Below are 17,835 nucleotides of genomic sequence, written 5' to 3' on the forward strand. Positions count from 1 at the left end.
CCATGTCGAATTTTTAAAAAATTCATATTTTTCAACATCCCCCCCCTTTTTGAGGTCTCTTTTCGAGGTTTCCCTTTAAGGACTCATTTCAAGGTGAAGGGGAAAATAAATGCTAAAATCGACTTCAGCGACCCGAAAAACCACTATTTTCATACCCATGTCGAATTTTTCGAAATTTCATGTTTTGCACCCCTTTCCCTTGTTGAAGGCTCATTTCGAGGTGCCCCTTTGAGGACTCATTTCAAGGTGAAGGGAAATACAAATGTTAAAATCGACTTCAGCGACCTGATTTGTCAAAATTTCATGTTTGGAACCCCCATCTTCCCTCTTTGGGGCTTATTTCGAGTTAGGGGGAAAATACGAATGCCAAAACTGACTTCAGGAATTCATGAAAAACCTCATTTCAATATCCATGTCGAGTTTTTCAAAATTTCGACATGTTTTGCTCACCCCCCCTCTTTTGAGGTCTCATTTCGAGGTTTATTTTTGAGGGCTAATTTAAGGATGAAGGGGAAAATAAATGCTATAAGCGGTTCAAAAAAATCTATTTCGATTCCCATGTCGAATTTTTCAAAATTCACATTTTTTAACACCTCCTCTCCCTTTTTGAGGACAGTTTTCGAATTTTACCCTTAAGGGCACATTTCTAGGTGAAGGGGAAAATAAATGCCAAAATTGACTTCACAGCGACCTAAAAAAAAAACATACCCAAAATTTTACAGATTTGTTTTTAAAATTCGATTTTTGTAAAAAATCGGAATATACAGTACCTAGGTAAGTTTTAAAATACGAGTAAGAACATTTTCTGATTATTATCATAGGATGGCGAAAAGTTGAAATGGAAATTTTTGCATTTTTTGTTTTCAAATTCAGACCTGAAACTCAAAGCTGAGAGCTGAAATTTTGATGGTGTGATTTTTAGGCCATCAAGCCACCATTTTTAGGCTTTACCTCAAAATTTCTGAGAAACAGTTCACGAGGTTCTCTGGTTGTGTGAAAATCCTAATTTTTGAGGTTACCAGATTTTCTTCTTTCGTTAAGTACCTACTCGTAAATCTCCTCGTTCAATGTTCATCGTTCGAGCGTGCAAATTTAGATTTCAATGTCAATGTCATTACTCATTACGATTCATTGCACAGAGCTTCCAAAACATATTTTCATGTCGTGATATCCTACGTTGGTGAATTTTCAAATTTGCAAATGAGTATTTTCAATTTCAATTCTGCTTCGATCAATGTCTATAATGACAATTTTCATCATACACAATCAATTTGTTTAATGTGGTCTTAAAGAACATTTTTTGTCTATAGAGATGACAAGTAGGTAAGTAAACGTGTAAATGAAAATGACACAATACAAACGAATGAATCATATTCGATCGTGATTGAAAATTTACCTACCTACGTCCAGACAACAACAAATAAATACGATCGTTGTGATTTTTCAAATCACAATGGCAGATAAGTCCTATAATGGAATTTCGCTTCGAATTTATTATTTCATCGCAGGTAGGTACACATAAACAAAAGACACAATAGGTTTAGGTACCTATAGATCTAATCTACGAAGATGATTATACAGAAGTCAGTAACCTCTGAGCCTGCAAGGTACCTTCAAAATAATATATCGATTACAAGACCGTACCTATTTAAATTTATATAAGCCCAAAGGGTAGGTAGGGAAACGTTTCGAGTCAGTAGGGGGGTGAATTTTTCACTCATTTCGATGAAATTTATTAATCAAAGCCGGTACATTATTCGTTATTGTTTGACAGGTGTGTTTGTTTCCGTTTCAAGGGAAACGTCGACGACGACGAATGAACTTGGTTTGTTAATTATGTATTTGTGTAACAACAATTAGGGTTGGTAGACGTTTCTACTCGTATATTGCTTCATGTTCGAGTCTCTCTCTTGCTCTCTTTACACGTAGGTACTCGTACTTTACCATTACTATACCTACCTACCAGTAGTGTGTACTTTACCTTCCAAACACTGTGAAAATATCGAATGATGTGGTATAATTGGCGCAATAGCAGCGCAGGTGACGATGATGATATTTCCTATTTATCGTTTCTACGTTAGAGACAATACGACGTTTAGTGCGAGTGAAATAAAAAAATAAAACGCTAACGAGTTTGGTGGAAAAAAAAATTACTTTGGGTTGGAAATGCGAGCTCGAATGTAGTGTTTTCGTGTTACGTGGTGTTCGAGGTCTCTCGAGTAAGTATTGTTTCGTTTCAGTTTTAATTCGCTCTCATGTGTAGTAAATAATGTATACCATACCATGTGGCTTTTAGTGTAATTTTGCGGCGGATTTTGTTTCGTTAGAGTATTTTTTGTAATCGATTGAGTGAAGTTTTCGTGCTACGATGGTCCAGTTTGATCCTAGAATCTGTGTTGATTGTATTTAAATCATCTGGTGAAAAATGATTCGAAGTAATGTACCAGTTTTGATATTTTTTACTCTTCAGAGCTGCACTTTTTACCTCAGCAACCTCGATTATTTGATAAAAATTGAAGCAGAAAGGTTTCTACGTTCTCTGCTCTTTGTATTTATACTCTTGATTGGCTCCTTGGCTCCTCATAATTTCAAAAAATCAAAAATTTAGACCCTTATGTACCTCCCTCTGCTCCTTATCCCTTCCAATGCTTCTTTTGAGATCTCAAATAACCCCTTCAAAATTAAAATACCTATTGCCAGTATCCTTCGATTTAGACTCGACAGAAATTATGTAACACCTTCGTTAAATATTTCACGTGTTGGTAAATATCGTAACGAAATTAATTTAATTTATGGATTGGCCTGAAAATAAAAAAAGATCGATTAGAAGGTCAAAAGCATAAACGTTTCTTGCATGTGTTTTAAGTTGCGTTTTTCGGATTAGATACCCTCTATACCTACACCACGATTATGTAAAAAAATATAATTAAAAAATATCGATAATTGAAGCAATAGGTATATCGGGGAACATTACAAACAGGATCATAATCCTAGAAAGGGACAAACTACCTACCTACTCGAGTTGTGAAAAATAATTTTTTTTCTACTAAATTCAAAATCTACTTTTCTAATACTTCATCGAAATGAAGATCAAAGAAATCTTCCAAAAATAAATACAACGACATCGTTTTACATTTAAACGTTTCATATTCGAAATAAATTAAATATAAAATATCCGCATTAGAAACCCAGACAACAGACTTCCTTTATCTATTCTTGGACCATACTCTAACGAGACAATAAGTACACAAACCTATCTATGTACCAAGCATATCACACTATGTACATTCAAATTTAATTTATTTTTAATTCGTTCACTTAAACGATCAGGACACGAGGTAAAATTTGAAGAAAAAAAAAAGAGTTGATTAAAAATTAATGTCGTATTGGTATAGGCTACTTTAATGTATGGATATGGAAGCAGATAAACTGAGGTAGGTATGCGTACCTAAGTAATCCTAAAAAGACGTTTGTTACATTTACATTTTCCATTATTTTTATTATCCATTTTGTATTGGGTAAAAAGAAAGAAATCGTGAACGACTGGTACAGTTTACATGCTATAAATGTTCTCACAAAATTTACTGTTCCTTCCTCGTACAATATTTTAAATCGTGACTGGATTCTTTGCGTCATTCTCTTCGTCATTGATTCGTGTAATTGATGGTATATACCTAAGTTAAAAGAGAGGAAAAAAATCTTGAAACAATTCAACGTGAAAAACGGTATAGATATTGTGTTTCTTTATAGACTTAGTTTATCGGTCGATTCGTGTGAATAAAACCGTGGATACAAGATACAAGTCGCTGAGTGTAGCTAATTAAAAACACGATGATTAGAAGGGGATTTTAAAAACTGATACCTTGAACTTGATCGAGTTTGAAATGGAGATTGAATGATTGGTGTAAATGTTTGGAACTAAATTCATAGACTATATATGAGTTTTTTTTGGTTCAATTTTCTTGATGCAACTTGAAACTAAAAAAAAAAAAAAAAAAAAAAAAAAAAAAATACCCATTACCTAATTTCTGAAATCTACAACTGGTTATTCAGATTTTTTTCAACTAACAAAATATACAATTTGATACTTTTATTCGTAAATCATAGACAAAAAACGTAAAATATATCTATCTTAAAAAATGCCAAAAAGTCGATTTGAGAGAAAAAATAATAAAAATTGAGCTATGTTGTCAGATTGCAGATTATTTCAAAATTCTTTGCATGAATTTTATATTTCTTGTTCCAAATTGGTCCTTTGAAAACATCAACACCAAAACGTGATGTCGATACATTCCATCGCTCAGGGTTGATTGAATGGAAGAAGGAGCGATGGAGATGAGAGGGTGAAACTTACATTTTCAAATTGAAAAAATGAAAAAAAGGGTAAAATTGAATGTTTATGTAGTTGGAGATCCAAGATAAATATTTACAGCACTTTTTCCCCTCCATCAATTTTTTTCAAAATTTCAGAGGGATGGGAGAAGGACACATGAGAGGTGTAATCCAAAAAATAAAATAAATAGATATTCGAATTCAAGCTTCGAGAATTAGTAGAAATCAACAAAGTAAGTACCTACACCAGATTTTACTCAATTTAATTTATGTAGGTATTTTTTTTTTTTTTTTTTTTTTTTTTACAAAAGTGAGCGACTCAAAAACAACGCCTCCGAATTATCAACATTCGATGTCACACTACTTTTAAAGGTGTTTTTTTATATTTTGATCGAAATTTACGGTCTTCTGTGCTCTTCCCCCTCCTAAAATAGTGCTCAGGTAGTATTTAGAAAATACATAAATTTATTGAAAAAGGTTTGAAAAAAAAGTCTAAATTCTGTATTAGCTTTTAACTTTCAACTTTGAAAGATGAGCTTCCATCTTGAATTGAAAATTTGATTTCAGCACTCCAAATTTTAATTATGTACCTCTGATCGTAAACTTTTAAGTAATTTATTCTTTTTGAAGACTTGCAAATCTTTGAGGTATGAATGAGCGATCAAAGTCTCAAAGATTAAGGTTTGACAGTTCAGTAAGAAATTGCTTCGTGAAAACTGGAAATATTTTCTTGGGCCATGAGTCCTCCTTCTCCCTCTCCCTTCTCTCCGCATTTGTCTTGAATAGGGAAATTCATGACCAAAATCGGATCGTAAATATTTTTTCATGTTGCGTATGAAGGAAGTCAAAAAAATCAAAGTAGGTAAAAGAAAAAAAAGTTGACAAAAAATCAAAAAGTTGAAAAAATTTGAAAAAAAAACACCAAAAAAAACCAGAGAAATGATTTTTAAAAAAAGACACTTGAGTGCATAATAATTTTTTTTTAAAGTTTGGAATTCCAAAAAATTGTTTATAATGAATGAAAATATTATCTGATAAAGTGATAATTTTCGGTTCGGAACTGAATGGTCAAAAGATTGAAGAATAGTTTTCTGATGCCAAAAAACGTAAAAAAAAAGTCCGGATCGACTTGGTATAGGCTATTTTTTTTTAATTTATTTTTTTTCGAAACATTAATCGGGAGAATTTTTAATAAAGATGAGAATTTTCTGAAAAAGATGAACAAAATATTATTTGATTTTTAAATGAAATTCGCTTTGAAGTTTTGTAGAAGTATGCTGTAAAAAGTCGAAAAATTAAAAAAAAAATAAAACCAAAAAGAACTTGAAATTTTAAATCGCTCTGGAACTGGAAAGGACAAAAATGGACTTTAGCACTCACAACCCACAATTTTAGTCGATGCTGTTTGGCACCCTCTCGACTGCTGTTTTAGAATAACAATCCGCTCGTTTAATACTTTCTTTGAAGATTTGATTTTTTTCCTGAACAATTTTTGGAATTTCAACTGGTCAAAAATTCACTGTTGAGCTGGCGAAATAGAAAATGTATTACTCTAATTAAAAAACACAACCTAGCAAATTCAATATAAACCTTCTCTCGTAGGGAGTAATAATCAAGTACTTAATCATACACACCAAAAAAAAAAAAAAAAAAAACTCCTGGAATTTCGAAGTAATTACTAAACTACCTGAAACAGTCAAGAGGTGTTCAATAAGACGTAGTGATTGAAGTTTCAGATGTTAAAGTTCATTTTTGGCTTTTTCCTGTGTCATTTGAAGTTTCTAGAGAAAATTTAGAAATTTGTAGAGGCTCCAGAATATCCCAAAAACTAGTCATTTTTCATGTATAAGAGTTGATATGAAAAAATTATTCACATATTGGTTCAGCTTGCTCAAAAAAATTTATATTTCACGAAAAAAATTAAAAATCATCCTTGAAACAGTTTTTTTTTAATTTTTTTAATTTTTCATTTTGGTTGTTCAAAATTTTGTTTTGTGGTATGAACGTCACGCTCTTTCAAGGGCCATTGAAGTGACCTGAATTGCAGCTCGGTTAGATTTCTTCAGTCGGAGAAGTTCTCTTTTATAAAAAGCTTCGGAAACAGTTTGAAGTAATTCGCAATGCTTAAATAAATTGAAAAACAAAAAATAATTGATCTGAAAAAAAAAATACAAGCAATTGAGGCTGGAAAAGGAGAAGGACCCCTAACTTTCTCTCTTTTTTTCCTTTAACAGGGTGTCTACACTTCTACAGGTAGTGAAAGTAGTGAAAAAGTAGTAATTTAAAAAATTGGTAGTAAAAGTAGTGAAAATGTAGTGATTCCTCAGTAATTTGGCTTAAAAGATACGAGGTAGTGAAAGAAAAGGATTTTCCAAACATAAAAAATATAAAAATCACTGCTAAATATCAATAAAAAAATACAAAATACATACCAAAAAAATACAAAATCGATCGGGGGGGGGGGGGGGAGAGGGAGCTAAAAATATTTTGAAAAATTGTAATTTTTTTTCAAGTTAGTGAAAAAGTAGTGATTTTTGGTCGATAAATTTCTGTGGACACCTTTTTTAAACAAAACATGAGGATTTGTAGGGCAGCTCTCTTACCCAAAAAAATGACCTAAGTACTGGAATAAAAAATTGAGAGTCGTACAGTGACCTGAATTTTCTAAAATCGTCCAAAAATCACGTAGAAGATATCTGAAATTCACGATCAAATCTAATACAAATGATTACGAAATTTCGTCGTGTTTCTATAGAGGGTCATTTTCTAAATGAGAAAAATTGTATTTTCATGATCCCAAGTTTTTCTAAAAAAATGTTTTCAAAATCTCGAAATGAGCGATTAGGCGACTACGTCTTTGAAAATCATCTTTCTAGACCATATTTTAAGGTACCTATCACAGTATTTCTCAGAGCCCATTTCTAACTTGAGTGAGAGAAAATGTACTTTTTTAGTTCATTTTTTTTCTAACAAAAAAAAACTAAACTACAGATGGTGCTTTTTGAAAGCCCCTCCCTCCTGACATGAGTAAAAAAATCCATTTTTAAAAAATTTATCACGTTATTTGTAAGATTTGTATTCACAAAAAATACTACTTAAGTATACTCCATTTATATCAAATGACATTGGACTTCTGAAGTGATTGTAATTGGAATACATACTATTATAAATATTTGAATAAGGTTTTCCAAAATAATGACTGGGCACTACATTTTTTCATCAATTTAGGCAACTTTTGGACAATTTTGGGAAATTTAAACCCCCATAGGGTCCTCAATTTCCTTTTCGGGGAACTGATTTTTTTTCAAGTTGAGTACTTTATGAGCTATACTATGCTTTGATAGAAAATTAAGCGGAATTGGCAACTGAGTAGTCGAAAATGTTTCCTTGTAGTTTAATTCACAATTGAGTAAAATAAAAAATTAGACGACTGTCTTCTTTCTCCATCTTCCCCCTCCCCTACAATGTGAAAGAAACCTTTTTAAGAAACTCATCATTTCATTTCAAGATTTCATTACACACCTTGAATTTATAATTACGATAGATAGATACCTCCCATTTCTCCCATGTAGCTGCAGCTTCATTTAAAAATGAGGTTTATTCTGTAATCTACATATATTTAGGTACCTATCAATCTTTTTTTTTAAATTGTGATTTAAATCCCACCCTTTGAATGATGGATTGTCTACTAAAACATCTCTTATCCTTTGATAGTATTTCTCTATTACCATATTCGCGTGATTATTCTCTCCTTTTCTTTCATTTCCAAATGTTGACCTTTTCAATAAAAGGTGTCAACGCTCAGCTACCGACCCTTATACTTACCCAAATAAGTATACCCCATAAATAAAAAATTCAACTACCTACACAACCCTGAAAAGTGAAAGAAAAGAGACATTCTATTTATATTCAAAGCATAAGCATATACCACCACGTAGGAGGAGGAGGAGGAGGCGAAGAGGTGAGGCGATTACTTAAAGATCTAATTTGAAGCCGATTGAATTTTCAACAGATGTTTTGCACGGTAGTGAAGGAATAATATTCGATGCCTATGTTATTCGATATTCATTTAAATACTGGCGCAAGAGGGGCAGCTGGCTGGTAAGAAAATCCACCCTTACACTTACACAATTGGTGTGTTTTTAAAAACGACAAGGTAAACCCTTCATCTACGCCCTGCAGCGTGCTTATAATCTTCTTATACATCATAAGAGCACTACTAGGTACCTTACCTACCTATTCTGCGATCTCTTTCTGTTCGTCGCGTATCTTGTATCGTATAGTACACATAATAAGATTTATACCGGAAGTCATTCTACTACACTGTACACACGTATTTAATATATATTTTTTTTTTCTTCAAAAAGGTTTTCGTAGTTGCGCCTTCGAACCATTAATACTTACATATTAAGGTTTGTGCAACGACCAAAACCAGGTTTCGCGGTTACAATGTGTTAGGTTTCCCTGACTCTGACTCTTCTTCTCTCATGACTTGACAACGCAGAAGCACTTTTCCAAGGTATTATTCGACGTTGGGTTTTAATTGGTATGGTTTTTTAATGGCCTGGGTGACAACGACTCGTACATATGATTCGGTGAAATCGATTTGTTTATATGCTAAAAAAAAAAAGAGAATGTGTTTGTATTGTCTGCCTTTTATACGAAAGATTAACAGCTAGGTAGGTAAAAGTACTCGTAAGAAACCTGTTGGCCGGTTCGTGTGGCAGATTTTCACCAAAATATCTGCATTGGCTGGCAAAATATGATTTCTACTTGCCAGTTGCCAGGTGCTGCTCGGTGAAATTCTAGCACAAGGCAACTGGCAAGGTACCTTAGCTACCTTTTTAGACCTACGACTTTATAACCCCCCTGTAAAAGTAGCCATTTGCGAGACGTGTGTGTGTGTGTATGGTTCCGGTGTGCTTGTAACAGAAGATGTTTGCAGCTTCTGCATTTATTATATTTTATAGACAGAATCTGCGCAATTAAACATATTTTATCTAAACATCTGCTTTATATACTCGTAGTACGTGTATACTATTAGTATATTTCAACATCTCGCAATATGGTTGGCGAAATTCGACTCTTTAATTCACGTACAGTACAGCTGTGTTTTCATGCTGTTTATTCTCTTCTCTTCTCTGTTTCCAGATTGTTATGAATTTGGAAATTCTCCAAGATGACCTTTAAAACTGAGACCAATTCGAAGGACGAGAAGAACAACAGTGATTCTCAAACACCAGCAACAGCTACCGTAACTAATGAACGAATATCCACCATATACGACCCGAGGCAAAGATGCTCGCCTATACCATCGTTTACGGCGTCATTATTCAGCGGACAGCAGCATCAAGTCGACGGAGCGGACAAAAAGAATACATTAATGGAGAAAATTAAGAAGATCACCTTCAATCTGAGATTGAAAAAGTGTCGGATCAGCCGTGACAGCGATTTAAATAGACGTAAAATAAATCTCATATGTTGTTCCACCTTGTTGACTTGCACCACTTTGATCATGCTGACGGCTTTTATTTATTTCCTTAATACCGGTAAGAATCAAAGATATGTATTAATGTGGCGAAATTAATCGACGGGATATCCTGCTGTATATGTACATAGGTAGAAGATGGAGACGATTTCATGTTTATTTTTTTTGTGGTTGTTGCAGTTCAGAAAACTGAAATTAGAGATATCATCGTTGACGGAGAATTTCAAATATTGAACGCTAAATTCGACTACGAGATGTTGGACAAACGTTCGATGAAATTTAGAGAGATTTCGACTAATTTAACGAGAGAAGTAAGTGCTACGATAGAGATACCTATTTAAGTATACTTATTCACACGGTCATCGAGAGGGGGGCAAAGGGGGTAGTTTGCCCCATGCCTTAGCTATTCTGGAGAGCCTGGCAAAAGAAGTCCGTGTGGTGAAAGAAAAACCAGTTTTGAACTTCTCGAAACACAAATTTTCGAAAGCTTCTGTCACTTTGGCCTGTTCTCTTTTTTTTTCAAAATTAATATCCTAAAAAAATCTTTCAAATTCTAAAATAGGTAGGTAAACTCTTTGCATTAAAAAACATCGTTTTTATGCTTTCTTTTAAAGTACAAATTTTCCAAAGTTTTCGCCCTCATTTTTCTCGGGCTTGACCTATTTTTTTTTTCGAAAATGACTTCCTAAAAAAAAAACATTGTTTTTAGGCTTCTCCACATTAAATTTCAAAAACTTTCGCTTTTGTTTCAGTCGGGCCAATTTGTTTCTTGTTTTAAAATTGAAAAATTCACATTCGGATCTCCAAAAATCCAAAACAGAAAATACATATCAGTCGGTAAATTTTCAGTCCAACTCCCTTCCCTTTTCCCTCTCGAAAAACGTTCAAGTATACGAGTATATTATCGTTTCTAAAAATAGGGGTCATACATTTGGGCAGAGTTCCTTTATTACGTGCAATTGAGCAAAGGAAAGGATGAGGGAATGATTGGGCCTGTTCTATTATTCGGATTTAGCTCTCAATTCTTGTGATATAAATCTAAATTGAAGTTGAAGTTCACAAGTAGGTTTCCTTTTTTGAAAAAATTAAATTCATTAAATTTCTCAAATGGCCTATATTCTAAATTAACTTTCTTTACCAAATTTGAAACATCTTCGATGAATTTCTTCGAAACGATTTTATTGATTTCTAAAGCCCTTAAAAAAAGATGTAGATGGAAACGAAAATCTATCTGAAATTTTTTCGACCCTCTCCCCTCCCCTCATCAAGGAAGAAATCCCAATTGGCGAAACATTTTTGATTCGAACTAAGTTGAATCGAAAGAGCGTACAAAAATAGATCACCAGTTAAAATTTCAATTCTTGAATTAGATTTGTCGATTTTTCGTGAATTTTTAAAAATTAATTTGATCCAAAAATTCAAAAAAATAAATAAATAAATAAATTTCACCAAATTGAACTAGAAAGTTGGAATTTGTCGTGAGCTCTATTTTTAGGCCTTGAATCGATTGTAAATGGTTTCGAACCGTCTTGAATTGCTAAATTTCCTCAAAGTTTGATCTATGAAGCTGGAAATCGAAAATTAACGTTGTAGATAGTTAAGTAGGAACCTATTCTAATTTCAACGTGCTGAGTGAATTGGAGATGGATTCAAACTGTTTTTTGGAGATTTCTGCGATATTTTAAAAATTCCAAATTTTTCAAAAATGCCCTCAAACACTGTCCAAATCATATTTAGCACGTATAAACATGATTTGTGCTGGTTAGTAACTCATTTGACCGATTAAGTACTCGCCATTTTTCCAAAATCGGTTTCTGTCAAATCATTATGAATTTTTTGGGAAATCTGAAATTCCCAAGATGTGGATGAAGGCTCCAGAACGACTTAGGAACCATCTGCATTTGTCCCAGCATGTTGAAATTAAGGAATATAGTAAATTTTAGCTTTCCAACTGGATTGGATACGTAAAATTTTGAGAAAATTTCAGATTTTAAAAATCTGCTACAGTATACTCTAAGAGAACTGCTCAAAATAATTCAAAATTGCTTCCAATCGATTTTTAGGGCTCAAAAATTGGGATGCATACTAAATTTCAGCTTTTCAGGTCGTATTGGTAAAATTTTGATTTTTTTTCGGATTTTTGACCCGAATATTTTCAAAAATTCTTTCGCATCTGAAATTTTAACAGGGGTGATGAAAACTCAATGTTAAGATTTTCATTCTTTTTTGCACAACTTGGACTGTTCAGAAGTAGGTTTTTGATTTTGAAAAATTTCATTTTGGAGGAGTTTTCCAATTCAGAAGTAATTTTTGAGAAACTGAGATTTTTGAAAAATTTTTGATGTGTACTTTAAGTAATCATTTATCAATAAAAGTTTCAATATTTTTGAGTTTGGGAAAATTTCTATTTTTGACACAAAATTCGTACAGAGAGCAAAAGTGCATAAATTGCGAAAATTTATTGAAATTTTATTTTTAAATTTAAAGAAGTTCAATGTTAAAATTTGAAAAATTGCCAAATTTTTGAAATCGAATTACAAAAAAACATTATACATAAAAGCTAACAAAAATTTAAATTTGAATATTTTATGTATCTAGACTCGTTGAAAAATTTCAACGAAACTCGGACAAATTCTGTTAAAATTCCATCTTATGTACCTAAACATTTTGAAAAAGTGGTATAAAAACATTTTTTCAAACTACTAAAATCGTTTTAAAATTATAAAAAAATGGTAAAACACCTGTAAAATTTAGGAAAACTTGAAAAAATTGCACAAAAGATAGTTAAAATCCCATTAAAACGTTATAAGAATACAAAGATACCATTAAAATTGAATGAAAAAAATGTTCAAAAAATCTTTAAAACTGATGAAATTTTATCTGAAGTTTCAAAAACATAAAAATCATTTAAAAATTACTAAAAATTAATGAAACATTAGGAAAATTTGAAAAATTTTTGTGAAATGGCAAAAAACGTAATTAAAAACATATTGAAAATCGTCTTATAAGGATTAAAATTCGTCAAAGTCCTTGAAAAATGCTAAAAATTGAAGAAATATAGCAAGACTAAATGAATTTTAGTAAAAATTGCACAAAACATTGTTGAAAGATGTTGAAAATGACATTAAAACATTTTGAAAGTCTGAAAATCATCCTTAAATTGCAGAAAAATTGTTTAAAGTGTTTAAAATTGTAATAAGTAACATGAAAAAGTACTAAAATAATAAAAAATTATCGATAATTGATCAAATTCAAGCAAAATTTGTCAAAAATTCAAAATTTACCAAAATTGTATATAGGTAACATGCTTAAAAACCAATTTAAAAGGCAGAAAAGCTTTTTAAAAAACGTAAAAATTACCCAAAATTACAAAAAATTATTGATGAAGTTTTAGGAACATTTTTAAAATTTACCTAAAAATGAAAATATGATAAAAATGTCTCGAAATTACTGGAAAAAAGCGTTTAAATCAATTTTTAAAATATCAAATAAACGATTTTTAAAATTTGTTCAAATTCAGCAAAAATTGTATAAAATATTTTCATTGTGTTCAGATTTTTAAAAACTATCAAAATGTGATGAAATTTTAGTAAAATTGATGAAAAAAAAGTGCTAAAAATAGCATAAAACGAGGTCAGAACTTGTTAAAACGACTATGAAAGCAACAATAGGTAATTGATAAAACATCTCAGAATTTTAGCGAAATTTTGTGAAAAGTGCCCAGATTTTTAATCATGCTCTCTCTTTAGAAATATAAGTAGGAACTTTTTGTCAAAATTGGAGCCTAGCATCACCTCAACTTTACCTGTTAGATGACTTCTTTGTGAGAATTTTCATCTACGAGTATTTATGCTATATGCTGATGCTCTCACTCTCAAGTTACTACCTTTTTATCAATGTCACATCTTATTTTTCACTTTTATCGAGATCTTTCGTAATTTTTAAAACTATTTTTCGAAATTCAACAGTTGTTATGATCTCAAAAACTTCTCGAATGATACTTCACATCAATGTCATTTTCACTTTTTTCCTAAATTTTCAAACGACTGCTAAGTTCAGTTTAGAGTGTTTCAAATTTTGATCATTGGTTTTTAAATCTCCAGTTCACTCTCCCCTAAGCTCTGCGAACAAATTTACTTCAAGTTGAATCAGAATCGCGCAAAAAATCACAAATGTGTGGAAATTCTCCAGTTCACTTCTCCTTTCACCGATCTTCGATAGAATTATGAAGTATTGTTAGTTCAAAGACCAGCATCGAATGGAATTGTACAAAAAATTAAACAAAATTGGATGAGGATGTGGAATAAGATATGGGTCATGTTTGGAGCAATTTAGAGTTTGAAACCCCCCTCCCTTTACTCTTTCAAACTCCTTCAATTTTATTGAGTATTGACAAACTTTCGTTAAACGTGATCAAGGTTGGTCCCTTCTGATCGTTAATTTTTTTTTTTTTTTTTTTTTTTTTTTTAGGAGAAGCAAAATTTGTGATCGAACGTAATTATTTTTGTAACCAACGATCAAATGATCAATTTCAATTTTTCTCATTTTCGTTCCAATTTTAATTTTATGGATTTTTAATTTTAATTCCATAGCTTATCGTAACTGAAATTTTAACTAAAATTTGAGTAGGTTTTTTTAAATCAAAAAAATATTCCGAATCTCCATAAAATAAGATCCAAATTGGTACGTTCGATGAAAATGGTTTGTGGATCAATTGAACAAAAAGTTGCCTGAGTAATATTTTCATTCAAAAAAATGAATCGAAGAGTCAAAAAGTCTCTGAACTCTGAAATGGAAATTTCTGAGTTCGAACTGATTCTCACACTTCTACGAAAGATATAAATACCCTACGAGTAAATTTCTCGATTAAAACTCTAATCCAACGTTAAATTTACCACTGGCTGGTGACGAAACACCGTCAAGTCTCAAGTATTCGAGTAATTTCCGCATTTACGTACACGGTTCTAATTACACATCGTTTACCTATTATTTGCGTTGCAGTTGAATAAATTGTTCCGATGGAGCGACGTAGGCGAATACTTCAAACGCAGCGAAATACTGGAAATAGCTCCCAATATGACTATCAAAAGCATCGTAGTTTTCCACAACAGCGATAACATCAACGTCGGACGTATCGGGTTAGCTTTTTTAAGAAGTCTTAGACTGCAACATGGACATACGTATTTAGGAGCACATACCATTAACGTGCAGTCGATTGGATTTCAAAGTAAGCGCACGTGTCACGTGTCTATGGTGTCTTATTTCATCTTGGTGGTTGGTGAACCGGTTCAGTTCGATTGAATTTGCGATATTATTATTATTAATGATTGCGGTGGTTTGTTTTGTTCGTTGCAGTTAGAGGAGAAGAAGGCGTCTGGGGTGAATGGTCGGAGTGGAGTGGATGTTCTTCGATTAACGATACTGTTGCTACGAGGACTAGACAATGTTATACTAGAGATACGTTCCAAGTGACTAATGTCGATCGATGTCTGCTGATTCCCGGTAATAAAGGCGATCTGGATATATTACCTTGTAAAAAGTTCAAAGCTATGGTACAGAGGAAAGAAAACGAGATGGCGGTTCTTTTCAAAAAGAATGGTAAACTAAAATAATTTTATAATAGGTACCTATTGGTAGAAATTTAAAAAGAAATTATTTTGTAACGTTAATGATTTTATTTTACAGATGATACTCTTACAACTGACGCAGAAACAATCCAGTCGAATACAGAAAACAGCGAATATTCTAGATTAAGATTTTAGACGAATTTCAGTATGATATACAGCTGCATTTAAATTTACCAAAGATAAAATCAAATTTCACTAGTCTACTTGAACGTGTATTGTTGGTCAATTATGTATGAAGATCCGAGTTGATTTTTTTTCTGTAATTTATTATGTATTTGTATGTGATTCTCGCGCAGATACGAGTAAAATGATTATGTATGTATATTTAAAAATCTATTTTCTATTTATGTTTATCGGTATTTAAATTATTTTTAAAATGGATTTGCTCGTTTAAATCATTGTATAGTATTGTAAAAAGTATCGAAAATTTTCAAAATAAAAATAAATTTTATAATGAATTATTATTTGATATGTTTACGATGATGATGCGGACTCGACATTCTGTTGAGGGATATTTTATTTGTATTCAGTCTTCGAATGATGATTTGAATTAAAAATGAATAAAATATGAACGAATAAATTGCCGAAATTGTTTACGTTGTTGGCCGAATATCTTCTGTGGATTAAATCTACGTGAAAAAACACAATTGCACAACGTTTTCCGTTGTGCCTGAAACTTATGCTACGCAATTCCATAAATAGTGAAGTTTGGTGGGTAGCATACGTCAGCACCATGAGGATGGACCTTTCCTTCATTCATCGGTGAATTTAGAATTATTCAAAAGTGACTTTAACCTATCAAAATAAATTGAAATCCCGCGAGAAATTCAAATATTTTCACAAAAATATTTTTTGAGCATTTTTGAAGAATTTTGAACCCAAGATTGAGTAATATTTTTGGAATTTGGGAAAATTTGATTTTCTCGCGAAATAAAAACCTATTTTGATAGGTCACATTGCACTTTTTCAAAACCAGTCAACATCATAATCCAATTTTCAGTTGAAAATTATTTCAAAATGCTCAAAAAACATTTTCGTGGAAATATTTGCAGTGAACGTTTTCCAGAATCCAAAAAAATCCATGACCTAATTTTGAGCTAAACATTTTTTAAAAATGCTCAAAAATTTTTTTTGTATAAATATTTGATATTCATGCGAAATTTCAACTTATTTAAATGTACTTATCACATTTAACACGTTTTCAAAAATGCCAAAAATATTGCCCAATTTTGGGCTCAAAATTCTTCAAAGATGCCCAAAAAACATTGTCGTGGAAATATTTAATTTTCTCGCGAAATTTTAACTTATTTTGAAAGGTCACAACTTCACTTTTGAATAAAAAATTCTACAACAGTTCATCATTTTCTACTCAAAACTGGCCCCTACCCCGAAAATTGTTGCTTTTTTACCCTCCGAAACAAAAAGTGCGAATTGTCTGGTTTTCTAACCGTATTCAATAGAAGTCTCATAATTTTTAACAAATAGGTAGGTACATAGTTAAAAATAGGTACGTCATTTTTCTGTCAATAATTCGCCAAAAAGTCTGGTTTTTTGCTAAAATAGGTAGTCAAGAATTCTTGTTTTTTTTTTTTTTTTTTTGCAAAAGAATTTCAAAAAGCCTAATTTTTTCAAAAATTATCCGAAAGCTTTGCTTTTTTCGAAAATTTTAGCTTTTGAGGTCAGCAAATGAAACGTCTCGCTTTTTTACTCACCTAAAATCTCCAAAAAGTGTCGGTTATTTACAATTGAAAAAAAATCTCGCTTTGGGAAGAAATTGCGAAAAAATGTGATTCCTTTGCTAATTCATCCTAAAAATTCCTAATTTTTGTATTATGTAAGAATTTACACTTTTGAGCAAAATCAACATTTTTTTTTTTTTTAATCATCCAAAAGCTTCATTTTATTGTCAGTAATTTTCAATAAGTTATGTTTTTTTAAAAAAACTGCTAAAGTCTTGATTTTTGCCAAAAAATTTTGTTTTTTCAAAAATTGCTAAAAATCTTTTATTTTTGTTAGAATTGTCCAAGAGAAAAGTTGACTCTGAACTCAGAAATAGCGTTGATTTTTGGACCAAAACCGATAATTTTTTCGTCTCAAAAATGGTATTTTTTTGAAGAATTTTCACGATCTCGAAGAAATTTGTTTGTGAATTTATTGAAATGGATTAAAATTTTATCCCCAATTTGAAAATAACGAAAGAGATTTGGGATGCATTCTTAGAAAATATAATGAAGACGATGGTAAAAGTGAGTTGTATGATTTTGAAGGTAGGTACCTACGATAGTAAGAAAATCGTTCAGAGGAGATGGTATTAAACAGGCTTTGAAAATTTTAGACAATAATTTTCGTCTTTCTTTGATCGTGTCAGTGGATTGGCGATGGCACGAG

General features: G+C 31.7%; 1 protein-coding gene across 4 annotated transcripts in view; it reads left to right on the top strand.

Annotated features, from left to right (window-relative positions):
- Window positions 1–15,905, top strand: part of LOC135834944 (uncharacterized) — an 87,760-nt gene extending 71,855 nt beyond the window's left edge. For 2 of the 4 annotated variants that reach the window (XM_065348946.1, XM_065348944.1), the window contains exons 2-6: window positions 9,484–9,881; window positions 10,001–10,131; window positions 14,822–15,047; window positions 15,176–15,418; window positions 15,506–15,905. In XM_065348946.1, the coding sequence (XP_065205018.1) occupies window positions 9,512–9,881; window positions 10,001–10,131; window positions 14,822–15,047; window positions 15,176–15,418; window positions 15,506–15,582 (1,047 nt within the window). In that variant the 5' untranslated portion in view covers window positions 9,484–9,511 and the 3' untranslated portion in view covers window positions 15,583–15,905. Of the gene's footprint in view, window positions 1–1,964; window positions 2,220–2,296; window positions 2,436–9,483; window positions 9,882–10,000; window positions 10,132–14,821; window positions 15,048–15,175; window positions 15,419–15,505 lie in introns of those variants that run through there. The other 2 variants (XM_065348945.1, XM_065348943.1) reach the window with 2 other exon arrangements.
- The last annotated feature ends 1,930 nt before the right edge of the window (window positions 15,906–17,835 follow it).

The sequence above is a fragment of the Planococcus citri genome, chromosome 2 (assembly GCF_950023065.1).
Source record: "Planococcus citri chromosome 2, ihPlaCitr1.1, whole genome shotgun sequence".
Classification (NCBI taxonomy): Eukaryota; Metazoa; Arthropoda; class Insecta; order Hemiptera; family Pseudococcidae; genus Planococcus; species Planococcus citri.